The 21,430-nt window shown below is 39.4% G+C and overlaps 1 protein-coding gene across 1 annotated transcript in view; it reads left to right on the top strand.

Moving 5' to 3' along the window:
- NFATC3 (nuclear factor of activated T cells 3) overlaps positions 1 to 21,430 on the top strand; it is a 57,599-nt gene that overhangs the window by 29,865 nt on the left and 6,304 nt on the right. The window contains exons 4-9 of the mRNA XM_063312804.1: positions 3,903 to 4,102; positions 5,386 to 5,558; positions 6,822 to 6,962; positions 9,374 to 9,429; positions 10,515 to 10,641; positions 11,828 to 12,880. Coding sequence (XP_063168874.1) covers positions 3,903 to 4,102; positions 5,386 to 5,558; positions 6,822 to 6,962; positions 9,374 to 9,429; positions 10,515 to 10,641; positions 11,828 to 12,880 — 1,750 coding nt within the window. The remainder of the gene's footprint in view (positions 1 to 3,902; positions 4,103 to 5,385; positions 5,559 to 6,821; positions 6,963 to 9,373; positions 9,430 to 10,514; positions 10,642 to 11,827; positions 12,881 to 21,430) is intronic.

Below are 21,430 nucleotides of genomic sequence, written 5' to 3'. Positions count from 1 at the left end.
GTTGGGCACTTTGGCCTCAGGCTGCGTTGGTAAATGCAAGGTCCATGTGCAACACCAGACACCATATCCATCTACAGTCTTGTGATGTAAGCATGCAAATCTGGGATGCATTACTGAAATCTGGTTGGGCAAGGCTGGTATAAACAAACCTTTAAAGATTTGTCCTCCTGAGGTTCAGATGTTTCAGCAACCATGATGACAAAATTGTGAATGTGTGTTTGTGGGTGTGTGTATTTGTCTGTGTGTGATCATTTGAAACACCTTGGCAGTAACCAGATGCCTCCAAAGGTTTGGAGTGCTGATGCGTGATGTTGGGCTATCGGGACAATTTAGGGCACAGCAGCAGCCCTCTCTGAGCTTCTGGATCTTATAGCAAGGCTGATATTGGAATTGAAGGCAGCATGCATGGTTCTACCCATGCTCCAATTTTATTTTAAACAGCTCTGAGATTTTGAGAGACAGTAGCTAGTCCAGGTTATCCCAGTGAGCTTTATAATTAAAGCTAATCAATCTGTGCAATTTCAGTTACAGTCAGTACTGACTGTTCTCTCTAGTTTGAAAAGACATGTGTAGATTTTTTTAAATACATAATTTATTGCTACTTACAAGCTCACAATGTAGTCTTGGGCTGCCTTTTATTATTTTTAAAGGGGGCAGTCTTTCTTGTTGTTTGGAGTTATTAGAAAGTGAGGCATCTGGTGCATAGGCAGAATTGGTCTTGAAATGTCCCTGGTCGTGTTAGTAACATCATGATGTCCCATCCCTCTGTGGATCATTCCTGGTCTATTATAATAATTATTAAAACATCTATATGCCACCTGGCTCCCAACGATTCTGGGTGGTTACAAATAAGAACATTAAAAATAAAAATAAAAATACGATAAACAGTAAAGAGTAAAGATAGCAAGGATGACAGAAATGGAAAAAAAACCCTCACAATCCATTGCCTATGCACCAGCTGCTGTGCATTTTAAGTAGTCCAGACAACTAGTAAAAGCTGTTAAAATGGCCACTTTATAATTCCTAGAATTTAGCAGAGCACTAGGCAGTATTTTAATCTGCCTGTCAGTTTGGCAGCTTCAGGTCAGGCGAATTTGGGACTTCCGGGGGAGGTATGACAAACTGAAGATGTCTCTGCAAAAGTGGAGCGGACAACTGTGGCAAAGACCAAGGAAACAGTGAGTAGATTGGTTCCTTGGAACTTCTCTGGATAAGGAGAGGACAGGAGATTGCCCACATGGCTGCTCCTTGTGAGGAGATTGCAGGACAGCAGTTTCCCATAGGTTTGAGTGCCAGAAGACGAAGGGATTTGCCATCTTGCTCACAACTGTGGCAGAGCCTTTTAAAGGACATTAAGTTCGCAAACCTCACTTTCTAATCGCTTTTGGAGATTGCCTATTAACTATCTTAAAGCTATTAGAGACCTTCGGAATGACAAGTTTGAAAAGTCATCAGGTGAGTTTTATCTTCAACTCTGAACAAAAGAAAAAATAATTTTAAGCTTAAGAACTTAAAAGAATTTGAAATAAACAGCAAAAGCTAAATAAGATTTTGCTCTAAGAAAGTTATAACTGGATTAAGGGTCTAGATAAATTTGGAATATTGACTTTTACTGTAAGATTTTAGAATTAACTATAAAAAATAAATAGCTTCTCGTGGGAAACAGACTATCCTGGCTACTGTGAGGCATAACGAAGATAAGTTATGATTTTAGAAACTGGACACCAGAGAGGACTAAAGATTGTAAGCAGAAGGAAAAAAAAATACAAGCCTGTCCTTGATGTCAGTTAATACTGGGACTTACAAAATGACACAAAAAATTATAACATCAGAAACATTAAAGGAGATCTTTGAAGAATGGAGCCAGAAATTAGTAACTACAACATCAATGCTGTCAGTAATGATGTTTGCTTCTATGGATAGACTGTGTCCAAAAGATGTTAATGAAGGAATGACAGATGTGGAACAGATTTTATCTGAAATCAAGACAGAGAAAGTAGTGAAAGTGGAACTACAAATAACAGGCCAAGAGAATGATTTGGAAAAGGATGCTTTACTGGATACACACAATAAACTGGCTAAAGTTTTAAAAATTAAAAAGGAAATACAAATGATAAACCAAGAGAATGACCTGGAAAATGTTTTCTTGTTAGATTGACAAAAAAGGCTTGTTAAAGCCTTGAAGAAATCTTTGCAATGGGATAAAGAAGAATTGAAGAGAATTCAAATCCACCAAGTTTTGATTGAATTAAAGATTAAGACTGTTAGAAATAAAAGGAAGGAATATAAAGTTGGTTTATTTGATCAAGGTTAAAATAAGACCTTTTTTTTTTTTTTTTTTTGCAAAGTTCTGGCAACCCTTCATGGACTTTTTGCTGATACCAGGATTGAAAAGTTGGTGTTTTATGGATTTGCTTATAGATAAGGGATAGGCTATGGGATGGGTAACTTTATAGGGGTGAAGAGATATTAAATTTGTTTATACTTGTGATGAAGGTTGGAAGTCACTTCTTTCTATATTTTTTCTTTATTATATTCTTTCTTTTCTTTTTCTTCTTTTCCTCTTCTCTTTCTCTAAGTTTAGTTTGCATTAATTTTTACTATTGTAATCAAAATTCTTAATAAAAATTGTATTAAAAACAAGATCAGGCGAGTTTGCTGCAGAATGGGAAGCCTCAGAAGCAACCTTGGTAGTGATCCTGTGTGCTATTAATTGAATAGAGATGCTTTTCACTAAATATTAATAGAATTGAGCTAGATGACAACTGAGAGGAAGGATTTTCCTTGGTAATTAGAGCTGAAATGAATTAAATAAATATTGGAGTTCAGAACTGAATAGTTTGAATGCTTTCAGTGTGGGATCATATCTTGATGGTTTTGATTTTGACAGGCTTAATGCATTTTATTGCTGTTTATGTTTACATCCACTGAGTTCTTTTTCTACTGCAGCAATACAGTTTCCCCAAATAAAGTTACAACTTAAAACCACTATTAAGTTACATTGGAACAGATCAGGAAGCAATTAATCAAGAATCATCAAAAGACTTGACAAGCAAAATGTTACCATGCTTCTGTTTGAGGGTGAGGCAATCTGGCACCCTCCGGCCGCTTTGGATTCCATCAGTTCCATTCATCATAGCCAGTGGAAACAGAATGTGGGCGCTGTAGTTTCAGACAACTGGAGGGGTGCCCATGCCTTACCCCTTTCTACTTTAATAAATGGACTGCCATAGGATGGACCCAGTGGTATTTGTAGAAAGTCTGTTTCACAACACAATATTTTCTAATGGAAGATATTGGTTGTAGTAGAATTTGAAGGGCAATGGTTTTAGGTAGCTTATTGGAGAGGGTGTATATAGGAGGTGTTACCTAAAATATTTGGGGATGCCAATTAGTTAGGGTTTCTAAAGTCAAAATCAGAATTTTGAACGAAGTCCTAAAAGTAAATTGATAAGCATTGAAATTGAAATTGGGGCAGTATTCATCTCCACAATAAGCACCAACACCATTACAATCTGAAGCACGTTTTTAAAGGCATGGGGGTGGAATTCTTGGCATGAATGTTGAAGTGCCCAGGAAAAAGAGATAAATCCATAACAACACACTCAAGCTCATATTGTCAACTCAGGAGACTACGATATTACGTAACAATAAATTATTTCTGTGTTACAATTTTAAAAGCCCAAAGACTGCCAGTAATCCATAAGAAGTGCAGCAGAGTGGTTTGATTCTAGCATTTTGCCATTTGCCTTATGGGCGTATGGTTACGATCTTTTTTGTTTGGACATCTGTATCTGAAGTTGTGTCTACAGTTTTAACATGTTGACTCTGAAAAACTAATTGAAATTTGTTTTTTACGACTCTTAATGCAAGTTGATTTAGTTGTTTTTGTTTCTCATCAGCTCCTCGGTTACAGTGAAAAACCCGTAAATCTTCAGATGTTTATTGGGACAGCAGATGATCGTTACTTACGGCCACATGCTTTCTACCAAGTGCACAGAATCACAGGAAAAACTGTTGCTACGGCTAGTCAAGAAATAATCCTGGCCAGCACAAAGGTTTTGGAAATCCCTCTGTTACCTGAAAACAATATGTCCGCCAGGTACGTCTGAGGACCCTTCCAAGCAAATCAGTATGTTGTATCCCAGATTTCCCACCTCTTCATGGGCTATAGGATATTAGGTATCTCTTAAAAAATATTTTATGCTGTAATCTTCATATATCACTTCTGAGTGCAGCTCATTGCAATTTCTCTTTGGGATGTGGTTCTTCGGGTAGTAGACACATTAGGAGAACAATAATGCCCGGCTGACGCACACATACAGATTATAATGGAAGATCTTAGCTTTATTATGTACTTGAGTATTAACAGCTATCTGAAGCAACTCTTTATTGGCCTGCAGACACATTCATAACAAATCCTCTCTCGCACATACCCATTAATATTTGTCTGTAGTCCTTCAGCTAATGTTGATTCTTACAAAATGTCAGGTCTGTTCCAAATAAGGAAAAAGTTTATTGTCCCCATGGTAGTGAAGTACTAAGATCAGGCACAGCAAGGTAGGTTAAAAGGGTTTATTCCAATGTAGTCTTGGTGGTTTTCCAAAACACATTTGGCTATATCATTTGTGTTCTTCCACCTCTTTTTCCCACTCCCACTCCTCTCTTTTGCCCCTTGTCTGCCCAAACATCACTGGCTGTATTTGCATGTGTTGTTAAGTTACAGTTTGTTTGAATGAGGAAGAGGGAGAATATGTGCAATGAGAGGGTTTTATGACTCTGCAAGCGATGCTTTTGAGGGTTAGGAACATGGCAGAACTGACACCTGCTGACCCAGTCAGGGTCAGTTTATTATAAATGTTTTTTGTTTAGATGTTAAAAAGTGATACCTGAAAGCTGGTGATCAGCTGTTGTAAGAAGTGTTCCCGTTTTGCTAGATGTAGTTTTCAAGAGAATTACCTTGCAAATTTCACAGATGTTCTACAGTCATCCACAGTCATGATCCTCTTTCAGATCGATCCTGAAGTTGTGCCTTTTCATTATTCCTGTGTCAAAGCTGCACTGTGGGGCTATGTCTGATGAGCTCTACAGACTAAAAAACAAGCAGAATTATATGCTTGCCCGTTGTATTACTCTACTGCCAACTGTTTGCTGAGGTTTTTTCCCCCCACAGCTACGTGCCTGACGGCTGCATGCAAAATAAATACTTTCCCAGTTGTTCCAGTACGAAGGTACAACGTCTAGCTTGCAATCTAACGTGATTAACGGGTGGCTTTTATGTTCGCAGGTATTCAGACAAGAAAAAGAAGAAAGCAAAAGGAAGACTGTGAAAAAAATGCATGTTTAATTAGTTAACACATGGTTTATATCTTCTGTTTTCTCCAGTATCGATTGCGCGGGTATCCTGAAACTCCGCAATTCAGACATAGAGCTTCGGAAGGGAGAGACGGATATTGGAAGAAAAAATACGAGAGTGAGACTTGTATTCCGTGTTCACATCCCGCAGCCTAGTGGGAAGGTTTTGTCCCTTCAAACGGCCTCTATACCTGTTGAATGCTGTAAGTTTTTTCATGTTTTGGCTGGTGTGGAAGGCAGAATCTCCTTCCCATAAATATTTTAATCAGTCAACACTTCAGGAATCAAGCTTGTAGTTCGTAAGAAAAATTATGTCTAGGTAGCCTTTTTCTTTCTTTCTTGTGCCTGGACTTTATTCTGATATGTTCATCTGCAGACTTTACTTCTGAGACAGATAGTTTTGACTTTTTTGGGGATGGGGGCAAATACTACTAACAGTGAAATATGTTACTTGTGGTAACTTGTTGTGGATTATTATGGTATTGGTGTTTAATATTTAGATGTCTCTCGGGTCAGGGCTGACTGGAATTTGATCACTTTTGTATCACTTGTTTTGTACACACTGTCAGCAGCTTTGGGCTTCTGATTAGAAGAAAGGTAGGTGTGTATAGTGAACAAAAATGTTGGAAGGTACTAAGGAATTGCCTTAGATCAAACCACTGTTCAAGAGCAAAATGTGAGTAAGTGTGTGTGTGTGTGTGTGTGTAATACGAAGCTTATATTTTAAGATATATTTCAGGTTTTTTTTTTAATCCATTCAATCATGTCCAATTCTCGGAGGCTTCCTGAACAAGTGCCTGCAGCTTTCTTGGCAAGGTTTTTCAGAAGTGGTTTGCCATTGCCTTCTTCCTAGGGCTGAGAGAGAATGACTGGCCCAAGGTCACCCAGCTGGCTTTGTGCCTAAGGCGGGACTAGAACTCCCAGTTTCCTAGTTTCTAGCCCAGTGTCTTAACCACTATACCAAACTGGCTCTCATTTCAGTTATTTTCTATAAAATTATACTTTGCACCAGTATTTATTGAGTTTGTAGCCCATTTCAATAGCCAAAGCTACAAGCCTTTTTAAGTACGTTATGCTTCCCATTGGTTCTAATTTAACCATTCATTGATGGTGCATAATGATTTTGAAACAGTTTTGAAAATAATGATACAGGGCTATAAAAATGCTGCAACCAAGTTACTTCCTGCAGACTTGTAGAACATCTTTTAGTCTAGCGCGTTTTGCAAATCGAGTCTGTGTGGTTAGTTCACAGTGTGTCCAGCAAATTCAGAAACTTATGACTTAATAAACTAACCATAGCTCTACTAAATATAGGAAAGTGTGTTGTTATGACCAAGTCACTGTAGCCAGATTACTAGCAAGCATATGTGAAATAAAAATGGAGAAGGCAGGGGAGAAGAGAGATGTATGGTAAGAATTAAATGTGTATACATTCTTAGGCATTTTTGTATTTTTCTTTCACAAAGCCCAGAGATCGGCTCAGGAACTTCCTCAGATAGAGAAATACAACATCAGTAGTTGCTCGGTAAATGGAGGCCATGAAATGATAGTTACTGGCTCTAACTTCCTTCCAGAATCAAAAATACTATTTCTTGAAAAGGGGCAAGGTAAGTTAACCTGTTTCAAATAACAGAAAAGGGTTATTTCTCGGCTTGAAGGAACATCAGCAACGTGCCTAAGCTGCATTCAGTCATACTGCCTATTTTTGCACAGTGTCATTTTACACTGAAATACAAGCGCAATACTGCCTTTCCTCTGTTTGAATTCAAAAGGATCTTATCTCATATATTTATTGTTTTAGTGAGTATTCTGTTATAAACCTCCCAGAGTCCCTCCAGTGGGAGGAGATGGGCAGTGACAAATTTGATAAATAAAATAAAATCTTGGTAGACTGGGGCCCTGTCCAACAACAGACAGTTCAGTGATGAGAAATGTAGGATCCTGCACTTGGGTACGCTCCTAGTATAGCCGGTTGATGTTATTGCTTGTAGGCACTTTCCTTCCTCCCATAGAACCAGATCAGCCCCATGCTGAACTGTGGAGCTGACAGTGATGAAGTGCATGGGATGACAATTGATGCAGAAGTTGAGGACTTTTCAGCATTTATTTACTTATTTATTTATTTTTCAGATTTCTATCACTGCCCATCTCTCCCAAAAAGAGGACTCTGGGTGGTTTACAATAAAATCAAAATTAAAAAACATACAAATTACAATACTATAAAATAATAAGATAAAATAGATATAAAATCCAAGCGGTGAAGATCTTATTTGTTGGGGAGAGATCTATGGTACTAGCCACCCCCAAGAAGAACTGGTGCCCCTCCCACCCCAAGCGAGGCGGCAGAACCAGGTCTTCAAGTTCTTCCGGAAGGCCGGGAGCAAAGGGGCCTGTCTCACCTCCGGGGGCAGAATGTTCCAGAGGGTGGGTGCCACTGCAGAGAAGGCCCACCTCCTGGACCCCACCAGATGGAATTCCCTTACCTGCGGGGTTCGTAGCATGCCCTCTCTGCGTGACCAGGTGGGACGGGTCGATGTTAAGGGGATGAGATGGTCCCTCAGGTAACCTGGCCCCATGCCCTATAGGGCTTTAAAGGTCATAACCAACACCTTGAATTGGACCCGGAAGCAGACTGGCACCCAGTGCAGCTCGCGTAGCAGTGGTGTCACATGTGCCAATCTTGGGGCACCCATAACTGAAGCATGGCTCAGATCAGGCACAGGCTGAAGCCCATTCAGAGTTCTGTTCTGCAGCACTGCAGGCAGTGAATTTTTGGCCCTCTCCTCCACTGCCTCTTTAGAGAACATGCTGACGTTGCGTTTCGGAATCTGCAGCATTTCTTCTATCGTGATGGAGGGGCTTAAAGCTGGAGCAGTCAGTGGCTTGTTGCAATCTGCATATTGTTTACAGAGGCAGTTAATCAGATCCAGCTGACTTTGGACTCCAGTGTTGGGGTCGATTGTAAAATTCTGCTTGCCCTGTTGTTCTAGATTATTTTCAGTTTGTAGATTTCAGGATTTAGGGCAGAACTCATGGAGCAGTGAGGACTACTGTCTATTCGTTGAACCTTTATTCCTACTGGTTGATTAAATCAGACATATTTAACTTCTCTTTGACTCGAGAGATCTGTATAGTTAGAGCAGTGTTTCTCAACCTTGGCAGCTTTCAGATGGGTGGACTCCAACTCCCAGGCTGGCTGGGGAATTCTGGGAGTTGGAGTCCACCCATCTGAAAGCTGCCAAGGTTGAGAAATGCTGAGTTGGAGGCTAGTCATATGCTTGGAGGGAGAGGCCTTTTTCTGTTGGGCAATGGAATGAACCCCTTCAAGAGTTGTGTTTAGCCCCCCCCCTTTTTTTTTTTAAGAAAATCTGTAAAAAATGTTTCTTTCCCAGCCTTTTATTTGCTAGGTACTTTTATTTTATTTGTTTTTTTCAACTTTCTGTATTTTATTTTTAATCATAATGAGCACCTTGAGTATACTTTTAAATAGAAACATAGGATAGACATTAAATGAGCAGTATATATAATATACTGTCTATATAGTATATAGTACTACTTAAATATATGTAGTGTTACATTTTGCATCAGATTTTTCTCCATCTGCTGGTTCATTCTGGTGGCCCATGAAACGACCCAAATCTTTCTACCTGTGATTATTCCATTTCACGGTGCTGTTTGCATATATGTAGACCATTCAATGGGTGCAGCAGCAACTGTCCTATGAATTATGCATATATCTTCATCCAGAACACCAGTTTCCTCCCTTCTTAAAACTAATCCTTCAAACCCACTTTATCCGTGCTGCATTTGGGATTAATTGGTAGAAGTTCAACTCTCTCTGGGCAGTTATCTTTGAACAAGATAAGCCAAATATTAAGGATGCCTTGCAATGAGTAAAGTATTTTGTTCTCAGATGACAGTATTATTAAGAGTTATACACTGTGTGTTTTGTGTATATTTAATAATTGAATTATTTCAGAATAACCTGATACTTGACCTAAAATCTTTGTCTCCGTAGATGGACGGCCCCAGTGGGAGGTGGAAGGAAAAATAATTAGGGATAGGAGTCAAGAGGTGAGATTTTTTTTTTTAAGTAGAAGATTCTTTTGCTGACTTCTGTAAGTGTCCTAACAGTCAGGAACCATGCTGAGACGAGGAATAGGTCTCTAGTGTTTTATTACTGCTACATAAGACAGAAAATCCTAACAAACTGAAGAAGCATGGGAAAAACCCAGACAGATAAACCCCAAAGGTCAAGGCGGGTCTGTTCTGTGTCTCTTTGAATGGCTGCTCAACTCCTCACTACTATGCATGCGTTTTCCCCCCTGGATAGGGGCCCCCTCCTGCTCACCATCAGTGCTCATGACAGTAAGGATCCTGGCAGAAAATTGAACATAATGTAGGCAGCTATTTTTTTTTCTTTTTAAAAAGAATGAGTAATTATATTAGCACTTTTATATCAAATGTGCAAAAAACGTTTGCAGAATTTGAGCCAGATTTATAGGAGAAGAAGGCTGAAGTGGTGAGTGATGTAATATTAAATGGAAAGATTTAACCTTGAGTCTAGGAAGGACAAAATGATGTGCAGAAAGTAAATACTAATAGTGTCGTGGTTGTGGGAAGAGAGGAGGAGGGAGAACATAAATTGGACACGAAAGGATAGAGACAGCAGCTGCCAGGTTTGATTTGCAAACCTGGAAACCTAGAAGGAACCCTTTTTCAGCAATTGGAGTGCCAGGCTTAGATCTCCACCCCACCCCACCCCACCCAGATTGGTATCCTGTAAGTGGGCACATGTTAGCCCAGTAAGCTAACGTTTTGGAAAATTACAATGATTAGACATGTGTAATATGTCTCATCAGTGAAAGCATTGTCCTACACTAAGACAACTGCTTCATAACGGGGTCTTCCATGCCTTTTGAAGTAGAAACCATAGGTGGAAGACTCTGAAGCACCTGGTCACACTTCTCAGGGAAAGTGGTCTGTAAAACAATGTCGCCACCGAGAAACCCTGTTCCATGTCTTAAAAAAATTGCTTTAAGAAGTACAGCATGTGCTTTGTCAGGTCTAACGAAGGTGTCGAGGGTTATCTGGAGGATGAAAAAACCCTTCTGAGATATACTTGGTCTTGATATGTCACCTTATTCGTTTTTATCCAGGCTGCGCTTATTCTTGAAGTTCCTCCATATCACAACAAAACAATTTCAGCGGCTGTCCACGTGCAGTTCTATGTTTGCAATGGCAAAAGGAAAAAAAGCCAGGCTCAGCGTTTTACGTACACTCCAGGTAGATTGTTGGCATATAAATCATAAATGAGCTTGGTGGTTGTTTTTCTTCCAAATGACTGGTCCATTGCCCTGATTCTGAGATACGTTGTTATTTCTTTTATATTGAAGATTAAGCATGAATTGGGAGAAAACAGTCTTAAAGAGGAGTTTGTGATTTCTCTTCAACTTGCGGTTTTAAGCAGCAGCAGATATTGTGGATGTTTTTCCTGCCAGCTGGAAAGGCAAAGCCATTTTAGATTAAGCATCAGTTGGCCTGTTGTTGGTGTTTTTTACTCTGTGACCCAACTGCATTTTTTAAAAAGTATCTCTGGCTACTTCCAAGTTTCTGACTAGGACTGCAAACATAATAAATGGGGGGAAAGTGCAGCTTTGCATATTAAGTTCCAATGCTTATTCTGAGTGGATAAATTATTGTTTGAAAGTTAGGAAGAAGAAAAGTCTTCAGCCAGCATGGAGCTGAAGGTCTTCGCTGGGTTCTTTGATCCAAAGTAAGCTACGATAGCCGATGTATTGTTGTTCTCAGTTCCTTATAAACCATGTCAGAAAATGAACATTCAGGACTGATGAACAATCATGGATTCCAGACTGTTTCTGAATGAGGCTCAACTCAAACTCAAGATTCTCAACTCCAGAATTTTGTTCTTTATTTCCAGTTACTCTAATGAGAGAACCCTTGTCTGTATTATCCCAGAATAAGCAAATAGATTTCATAGCTTACTTTTCAACAAAGATCAGCTGAGGGAACAAATTACAATTAGAATTACAATTCGAAAAGGGCAACACAGAACTAGTTTGTGTGTGGAAGGAATTATAGTCCGCTTTGGTCCGTGAAGTTGGGGGTGTATTTCGGGTTTCAGGTTTTTATTTCCAGAGCATGGACTAGGTTCTTGTGTTTCTACTTGCGTAGTAAATTTTCATATAATTTGGAAGGATGACGTATTTAATGTATTTGAATGATCTAAGGTTCAGTCTCCAATACATACATTTAGAAAACCTGATATTGAGCAGTTTGGCTTGGAAAGACATCAGCATGAGATTTCCCAAGCTGTTGTGGTTAATGGTATTTTTCATGTATATTCACTGCTGTTCTGATGTGGGATAAAATAACATTTTACTTGATTTAGTTCTGATGTTTATCATTTCATTTGTGAATTTTAGCTGATCATTGTTTTCTTGTTATACAGTTGTATTGAAACAAGAGAACAGAGATGAAATGGATTTGACTTCAGTTCCATCGTTGTCCGTGACTCACTGTAAAGGACTCTCTTCTGTCCAAACCCAGTTGCCTTCACCAGATCCAGGGCTTTCACATGATAGTTTACTTTCTACTTCATCCAGGAACCTTGTATGTCCCATACAGCAACCATTCACACCTATGGTATCCTCAGCAGTAACCCAGTTGTCACACATACAAGGTAGAAACATTAGTCCAGGTGAAGAGCATCCTGTTCTGTCTTCAGCTGTAGTCCATCAGTCTTTTCAGGTAACAGCAGCATCCTCTGTGGGGCCTTCCTATCAGCCTATGCAACCTAATGTTATGTTTAATGGACAGCCTGGTCTTCCCATGAACCCTGCCTCTTCTAGTCAAGGATATGATGCAATTTCATTTCAGCAAGATGTACCTGTACCTCCACTGATAAACCTCAGCTGCCAGTCTCTACCACCAATCCCATATCATTCTTCAAGTTCAGGTTCAGTGTCAACTTCAGTTGCAACAGGAGGACATACTTCAGCACACCTAGCTCAATCAAGACACTCCTCACCTCATTTGCAATCAATGCAATATCACTGTCCTGATTCTCAGCAAAGTCCTGTCTCTTCTGCAGTGACTCAGTCCCTTGGACATCCTTCCACACAGTTGCAGCAAATAACTTACCATTCTTCAAATCCAGGTAATTCCTCATCATCATCCCCTAAATCTTCTCATTCTTTAGTCCATTCACCACGGTCTGGGCCATCTTCGCCACAGTTGCAACCTATGCCTTACCATCTTTCTAGCTCGGGATCTGCCTCATCTCCTCCTCCAGCTGCTGTCAGTCAGTCTGGACAACAGTCCCCACAGGAACATAGCCCAGGTTTGGGAGGAATTGCTACAACTTCATCTTTGATGCATCATAACATGTGTGATACATCTCCATTTTCATCAGAAGGGTCAACTGTTAATATTAAGCCTGAACCAGAAGATCAAGAGTTGAATTTTCAGGCAATGGGGCTGCAAGACATCACGTTAGATGATGGTAAGTGATGGTACATTAGGAGAGTATGATTAAATAGCTTGCTACTTTCAGAGCATCATATAAGGAAGGATTATTATGTACGCTATACATACATGTGAACTCAAGTGTCATGCATTTTCCTGTCACTGTAATATCTTGTTCACCTAGAAATGCAGAGTACTTGTACAAAAACGCATTGATCAATTAGACAGTCATTCATGGTACTCTTAGTACATTAGTAACTATCTCCAAATCCATTATTCAAAGATATTTATCTTCTTTCTCTTACTCTTTCTCAGTGTCCAGCTTTCATACCCATACATTATCATTATTGGAAAGACCATTGCTCTGTTTATTTTATTGTTAGTGGAATGTCCTTATCCTTCACAGTCTGTCTTAGCTTTGTCACTGCCTTCCTCCGTAGGATTAATTGCTAGCAATATAACCATTACTTGTGATGGCTGTCGCTTGGTTTTTCCGGCTAACTAGAGCTATCCAAGCCTTAAAGCAAATACGCTGAAACTACCCTACGGTGGACAATATATATGATTTATAACTACTCAGAGCCAAGCATTGTAAAATAAAACTATACAAAATATTTTGCATCCTTCTGTTTGAAAAGTGTTTGCCCTATCTGTGTTATCTAGTTATTAAGTTCAACAATCACTGTGCTAAGGAAAAACTCAAAAGTATATTATTTTGGAGATTTTTCTTGATCGGGTCTGCAAAGAAACTGCCTCAGGGCTGTAGGACAGTGAAGGGCAGCAACATAGAACAGGACATAACTGTCCAGCTGTTCAAGATAGCAAACGGAGAGAGTTCAGGAAGCGCAGCCCCACATATGTTCATTCAGTGGCAAATGATGAAAATTGGGTGATTTGGACCATTAGCTATGCCTGTCACAGCAATCATTTGAGAAAGGACATCTCTCAACCTTGATAGCTAATTTGTGATGATATCATTAACACATTTTCAACATTCACAAGATATTAATCCAAAGAGGTGGTCGATTAAGATAGAATGACTACTTGAGGTGCTCCCCCCAGTAGCATTCTAGTTAATTCTTCTCTTAATTATGTAATCAGTATTATGTGGGATTCCATTATAACATCTGAGAGGTTCATTTAGGGCCATTTCCAAGCTTGCTGTGAGAAAGGCCTGCACCAAGTAGATTTACTTTAGATTTTTAATACTGAAATAATAGGGCCTTTTCCATGTTGCTTCTAAAAATTATGCTGGTACCATTTCATTCAGGCTTAGATCCTCCTAAAAATGCAAGTTCTAATGTATGGTATTGTGCAATGAATATTTAGATATTTATAAGAGTTAACTTGGTTTATTTGTGTATCCGTGCACCCTGAGTGCTGATAAAAGTGACCATCTACGTGTATAATCAAGTTATCAACAAACAGCAGCCCAGGACAGAATTAATCGGAAAGATCTTAAGTATTTGACGCCTGAATGATACTTCACGTTCGGCTTTGTGAATTAAGAGCTGCACAAGAGGGTGGTTGCTTCAGCTGTAATCAGTAAGCATGCTTAAGAATTCCAGAAAATGTATACAGGTGCTTTAACAAGTATTCATCTGAATAAAACTGTAAAGCATTGTGATCAAAAGAGCAGGAAGGAATAGCATAAACACGTAGATTCTGAAAAGCTGGCAAAATGTTCCTTTTTGTATGTGAAATCCTCCTTTATTCTTAATGAAATATGTAGTCTTTATTAACCAGTTTGAGGTGATAGTTAATCTTGAGTTATGATGACTGTTTGCTAATCATCTTTTGCTTCATTTGTACTTCCCATTATATAAAGGCATGGTCTGAAGACCAAGTTGAACAAGCTGGACTTCTTTGTAGATCAAAGCTAGGGTTCTGTTGGGTTTCTGTGAAAAATATAAACTTGAAACTGTTCCATGAGCACGTAATGAGTTCGTTAATTCATGTTTCCTAGGAACAATATTCTCTTTTCTCTGTTTAGTTGTAGCATTTTCATTTCTCATCTTGAACGTATGAAGTTTTGAGAGAAGCAGGGAGGAGTTAGTTTCTCTCTGTCCTGCCCCTAAGGCTGGCTAACTATTCCCTGTGTTCATATTCCATAAGTAGGTTACAGATCTTATCTAATGACCTTGGGGGGGCTGCAGAAGATACCTTGCATCTAAGATGCTTTTTTAATTAGTTCGTCAAAGACGTTTTCCTCTTTGTCTTTTTTGATAAAGAGTTTCTGAAGGATGTTTTCCATTTTTTTCCCCAGTGTTCCCTAACTTCTACTACTTCATCCTTACTGGGAGGATAGTGTAAGAAATAAAATGAGTTCCAAAACATGTACTGAAAGGTACGTGTTTGGGCTTTTCCTAATGTAGGCATTTCCAGCCTGAACAGACGAGGGCTTGAAAGTGGGTAGAGAAAAGGCTGTACGTTCTTGCCTCATCATCTGTGCATTCTGATTTTTATGCATACAGGGGGGAGGCCTCAAAGAGAGTTGCAGTCAAGTTGGCCTTAAACACAAGGAAGCTCTCAATGTTAATCATGTCTCTGCTTTATTTGGATTCCAGATTGACTTGTGAGATGTACTTGCATTCAAGCAAATGCGTGTACAACTGCTCCCCAGAGCTCTAAGCTGAATATGTGGCAGTCAGAAAAAGTAAGAGTGGGGCTGCCTTGTTCAACCACCGTGTTCCTCTAAAAGCTTGAAAAGTTCTATATCTAGCCTTTCTTTAAAGTTAAAGAAAACAGTAGGGCTGTGCTGTACTTTGGATTCAAAGGAAGAAATGTGGCTTGGAGTATGTGCAGGGGCATATTTAGCACATCTTTGCACTTCCTTGAAGTAGCTGTGACTTTTCCTCGGCTCGTTTGGCTGCCCTCTGTAGCTGTCATGCGATCCTGGGAACAGTTGCATTTGGTTTAAGGCAGTGTTTCTCAACCTTGCTGGCTGGGGAATTCTGGGAGTTGAAGTCTACACATCTTAAAGTTGCCAAGGTTGAGAAACTCTGGTTTAAGGTGTTTTTGACAGGTGCTCTGTGTGCACTTGTGCATATGTTGAATCGCATTTCTCCTTTTCACTCCAGAGCTGCAGTTGTTCCTTCTTTGGGAACTGGTGACCCAGTGCCTTCAGTGATCTTCTGGTGATTACCTGGAGCAGCTGGAGAGCTTCTTAATTATGCTATTGCCTGATTACTTCCCCAGGGAAACAATTCCCCAGGGAACATCTCATCCTAAAGCTAGTTAAAATGCTGTATCCACTTCAGTTTACAAACACGTCATACGTTTAACCATTGGCAAGCCTTCTGCATCATGTCATAGTCATAAGTCATGGCTTAGAAACCATAGTCTGGGGTTCATTATCACACGGCAAGGCAAATTTTATGTATGTATTTATCAAATTTTATCACCACCCATCTACCCCCAAGGAGGGGGCTTTTTAATTCATTGTGTCTTACTGTGATGTGTTGGGAATGAGAAGAAATGTCAGAGGTCATTTAATCCAGCTTCTGCTCGGTAACACAGTTGTAGTATGGCTTCTTGATAGTCTCTGTTTAGATAATAAACTGGTCAAAATCCCCCTATTGCTATTGTGGCTTGGTTAAATGAAAACTTTGTGATTTGTTTCAAAAAAGGGTCATCCGTCTTTTTGGACTTGTATGTGATTATAATTACATCATTTTTGGTGTTTTCCTCCCATCTTTCCCAGATTTCTTTTGTCAGATTTCTGTGCAGATATACACATTTCTTTTATATACTCTCCCCTTCTTTTCTGTTAGACTTAGCAGAAAGGAAGGAGGTAGTATTTGGGGGGGAATTGGATGATGCATACTTCTTTTTTAGATAAATGTCCCAGTTCTGAGATTCTCCTCCAGCCTCAGCAATATCCATCTGATTGTATTTTCTTCTCAAAATAAGACTCTGTATCTGCTGGTACTTAGTCATGTTGTGTTACTATATATTCACGGTACCATCTAAGCTTCCCTGCTATATTTATTAGCAAGCTCCTGGACTCCAAGGCCACAGCCTTGCTTTCTCCTTGCTCCTAATTGGTTAGGGACAAGAAGCTAGCAGCAAGCTGAACAGCTCTTGGTTTGTCTTTCTCCCCTGCAAGGTCAGAGTTACCAAGCTTTTGCCAAACATGTTTTTCTGGATTTGTGAGATACACCCCAGCATTAAAATAAAAAGCTCTCCAGTTTGGTAGCAGAGGTCACAGTTCAAATTTTCCTGAGATAGCTCGTTCATTTCTAGTGGACGAACTATTTATAAGCCCTGTTTCTCTTTGGGATTTAAAAATGTACATAATTTATAAAGACTGAAGTGAGTGCATGAGTGAGAAGGCCTTGAGTTTGCAGTACACCTTCAGGGAAAGTGGACATTAAAAATGCACTTAAGGCTTCATCTTCACATGGTTTATTTTATAACACTTTTTTTTAAAAAAAAATTCTTACTGCAAGAGAAAACTAAAACCAATGAAGACATGTCAAAAGTATGAAGACATGTCAAAAGTGTTGAAAAAAACCTGCCTGAAACTAATCTAGTTGAATATCTTGCAGTAAATGTTGTGTTGTATAATAGAGTAACATTTATCCAACTTCAGATTAGCAGCAGTCTTTCAGAGTTCAGTTGTAGCTCCACGGGGATAGGAGTTGTGAAGAGAAAAAAATAATTTCAGTATCAGATGGAGACATCAACAAGGTGTCATAAACCCCAAACAAAGGCGCTTAATCCCAGAAGAATATATCATGTGATCAGTTATGTACAGTGGAACTCCTGAAAGCTCATCACTGTTACCAAAGCTCTGCCAAGAACACATTAACACCTCGTTCTCAAGTGTATGTAAACGGAATAAATTTGAGGGCAGCGTAGCATGCAAATCCCACCAAATAGGTTAGCTTAGTGTTTCTTCATGATTCTGGGCTCCGTGGGCATATTTATTTTTTCTCAAAAGACTTGTTTGCGTCTTGCTTGGGTGGAAGACATTTCAGGTTTTAGCCCAGCACCACCCTGCATCTTCCCATATTTGCATATTGAGCGTGATTGGTTTTTGTGTAGACAAGCATTTGTTGAGCGCTATTGCTTGCCAAGAGATCCAGCAGTTCAATTTGGAAATGCATGCTCCAGAGCAACATGTTAGTGTCATGTTCACTGTTTCAATGTGCACTGTACATCGTAACGTTTCACATGCCATGGCGCTGACGCGTGTTTCTGTTTGGGAGGGAGCTGCTGTGAGACCTTGTACCAAGCTCCGTATGTGAAATCAGTACAATGGAATGTGTTTGGGTTATGTCCTCTGCTCAAGGCCTTTTCCCGCAGACCATCAGAGGCCATTAGGGGCACCTGGGATTGTGAGCCTGGGAAGATTCTACGGGGGGAGGGATCTCGTTTGTACCGAGGGTTTTTTAGTTTGCATTTGGTGCGCTTTTATCATCCTCAGCTTTCTCTGTGATCCTGCATACTGTTCTTTAATAAATCAGGTATCTTTGAATTCCTGCTCATGAGTCTGAGAGTGTTTTAGAATAGGCAACCATTACAGTTAGTAGAGGGGAATTCATTAACTTCTTTGACATGCCACTTGAAACACTCTTGGCAGTATGTATTGCTAGGTAGCAGTTTTTCTTTTTGGTTAATTTCTAAATTACAGCTCCCCATTAATTCTTGCAACCCAGAAAAAGGCTGTTTCTGATCAATCTCCAGCATGCTAGGTGCATGCCCGTGTGACTCAGGGGTATTGGAATTCAATTTCTTACAGTTTGAAGGCAGATTTGTATAGCTTGCCAATAAGATCCTACTTTAGAAGGTAAAGCAGATCGTTCCAATTGTCATTTGCCACCTGCTCCACTTAAAGCTACTGCCTTACGATGGTTTCCAAATGGTCAGCAGGTAATTAAGTAGTCTACTGTTCTGAGTCCTCAAAATATACATAAACAAGATTCTTGTTTTACTTGCCTTCTCAACATTTCAGTGTACAGAACTCCTAAAATTGATGATGTTACTGTAAACAAAACAAGACCCATAAAATATTATTAAAGATATCTCAGAATGAAATTTCCTAATTTATGTTCGACAACCATTATGTTCTGAACCACTGCCCTGTGTTTTTTAGTAATTGCTTCCCCTTTCCTAGTACGCAACACTTATTTCTGGTCAATTCTGGTTAATTGAGAAAAATAAGTCGGTTGGAGGGGCTTTGTGTATGTCTGAACATATGCCCATATTTTACATAATTGCATTGCTAAAATCACTGTGAGACTAGAAAATAGCTATTTTTCTTTAATATTTATATCAATATTGTGTGTCGTGCATCTGTTGTGGTCAGACACGAGTAACAGAGCATAAAACTATGCCCAAGTTTTTAGTACTCAAGAGGTTTCTGTTGATGAACATTCTTGATCAGCAAGTTTATATGAAGAGTTGTTGCCATGGGACAATTAATTCAAGTGCTAAATAAGTACTTATTTTTGGATTAAACTTTTTGGTAAAAAAATAGTTTAAAAAGTATTTTTAAAATACAACCATAATCATACTATTTGCAACAGAATATGAGTTTTATGCTATAAGAGAAGAACGTGTAGGGAGACAGGTGTTTGATTGCATAGTCCCTAGATTTTCCGAACATTTCTTTAGTGGCCTGCAATTGCAAAAGCTCTTATTTAAATGAAGGCAGAAAAAGTAGGCTTTCCTTTTAGTTCCTCAGATTTGAAAAACACAGGTTCCTTCTTCAAACTTCAGGTAAACACAGCAGATTATTAGCTTCTGGCCATAAGCACTTGAGTCATTTATATCCATCGTCTAAGCTTCTGCAACGTTAAGGAGTTCGAATGTTCAGAGTGCACTAGACCTAGTATTATATTAACTTTAAGCTTGTTATAATCTTATTCTGTCACATCCAGAAGAAAAATGGTGTGTTTGTAGGTGTTTGTGTGAGAGAGAGCGAGGGAGAGTTTTATGCCATCCCACCATGCTTCTGAGGCTTATCAAATATTTAACAGCACTAAGCAGCTGCTAATTTGTACAGAGACATAACATGCAAAGAGTATATTCTTGTAATGTGATGGAACCACGGATCTCTGCTGATACTCCATTTCTGTTTTACAGTGTTCATTAAACCAGCATTAGAAATACATATTTGGGTGAATGTTAAGCACCAAAGTGTCAGATGACAGGTGCTAAATATACACGATATATACAAGCTGATGTCAGATTGTGATCATGGCCTTAATCAGTTTGCAACCTAAGAAATGTAGAATGCAAACTGGGTTACTTAAGCAAGCTGAATATTACCATCGTACAAGACCTACACTCATGATTGAAACAATTCAGTTTTGAGAGATACTAGTTTGTGTTGGGGAGATCTTTAATGTAATACAAGTTCCCTTGGGGTGACGTTCTTAAGGACTTCTTGCATTTTTAAAAAGAGTCGTAAGGCATGAACATTGTGCTTAGGAACTTGTATGCTTCCTCCTAAATTGGGTCACCATCCACAAACTCTTGGTTGAATTTGAACAAATAGTAGAAAGGAGCAAACAGTGAAAAATTCACTGCCACACAGATATGCTACAATATGGAGCACTCTCCACACCTATTTATGTACTTAATTTCATGGAAAATACTGGCGCCAAGCAAGTTCCAGTCCTAAATATCCTGATTTTCAGCACACAGAGAATATGCTAGAGGGGAGAAGAGTTTGGGCCAGGAATATGATTTATTGATTTATTTACTTGCAGCATGTAAAATGGGTGGGGCTTTGATTGCATCATTGTGGCTATCTTGACTTTTCTGACATGCCCCTCCCCATGGATGCCCCTGGTTACAATAACCTTGGCGCTCAAGGAATAATCAGAACATCACAAAAAGCAAAACCCATCACAAGAAGGGATTACTACTCATAATCGTTTGCACCCAGAGCTGTCTGGAAAAGCTGTGTGGTAACAGTCTTCCTTAAAACCAAGAGGGTCCAAACGTGGGGGGAGAGATGCTGTTCCAAAGAAAGGGGGCTTGCAGTTGAGAAGGCCGGGTCTTTTCCCCACCATTTTTGGTGCCTGTAAATGTTCATAACGACTTATTCATAGTACATACAATGGTGTAGGAGGTGAGTATTAACTGCACATCTACAGTTAAAGTTGCTGGTCTGACATCATGCTGAGCATCTCCAAGAGTCTGAAAGAAAGTGATTCACGTGTGAATGGAGATATTTTTGTGCATCTGAACTGAAAGTTTAGCATGACTTTCAGAAAGGTTTTAAGAAATGGTGGACTGAACTAGACTAAAAATAATTAGCTTGCAGACCAGGGGACTTAGGAAAGGCCATATATAACAAGAGTAAGATGAGAAACAGGGTTTCTACTGAATCCTGACCTTGGCAAACACAAACTTGACCCTTTTAAAATCATAAAGCTTTCAGTCCTTTGAAGTCTTCTGAAGAACAAAGGCTTCCTCCTAGGTGTTGCCAAGTGTTTGGGATCAGTGACAAATAAGCAGATACAGAAGAGTCTCCGGGGTGGGGGACGTAATCATATGTGTTGCATAGCTTAGCCCGTCAGAGTGTTGTCCATATCTATTTTGAGAGAGGTTCCCAGAATGCCTCACCGTT

The sequence above is a fragment of the Candoia aspera genome, chromosome 11 (assembly GCF_035149785.1).
Source record: "Candoia aspera isolate rCanAsp1 chromosome 11, rCanAsp1.hap2, whole genome shotgun sequence".
Lineage (NCBI taxonomy): Eukaryota > Metazoa > Chordata > Lepidosauria > Squamata > Boidae > Candoia > Candoia aspera.
Note: the sequence above shows the minus strand (reverse complement) of the source record. Positions and strands in the feature narration are given on the sequence as shown.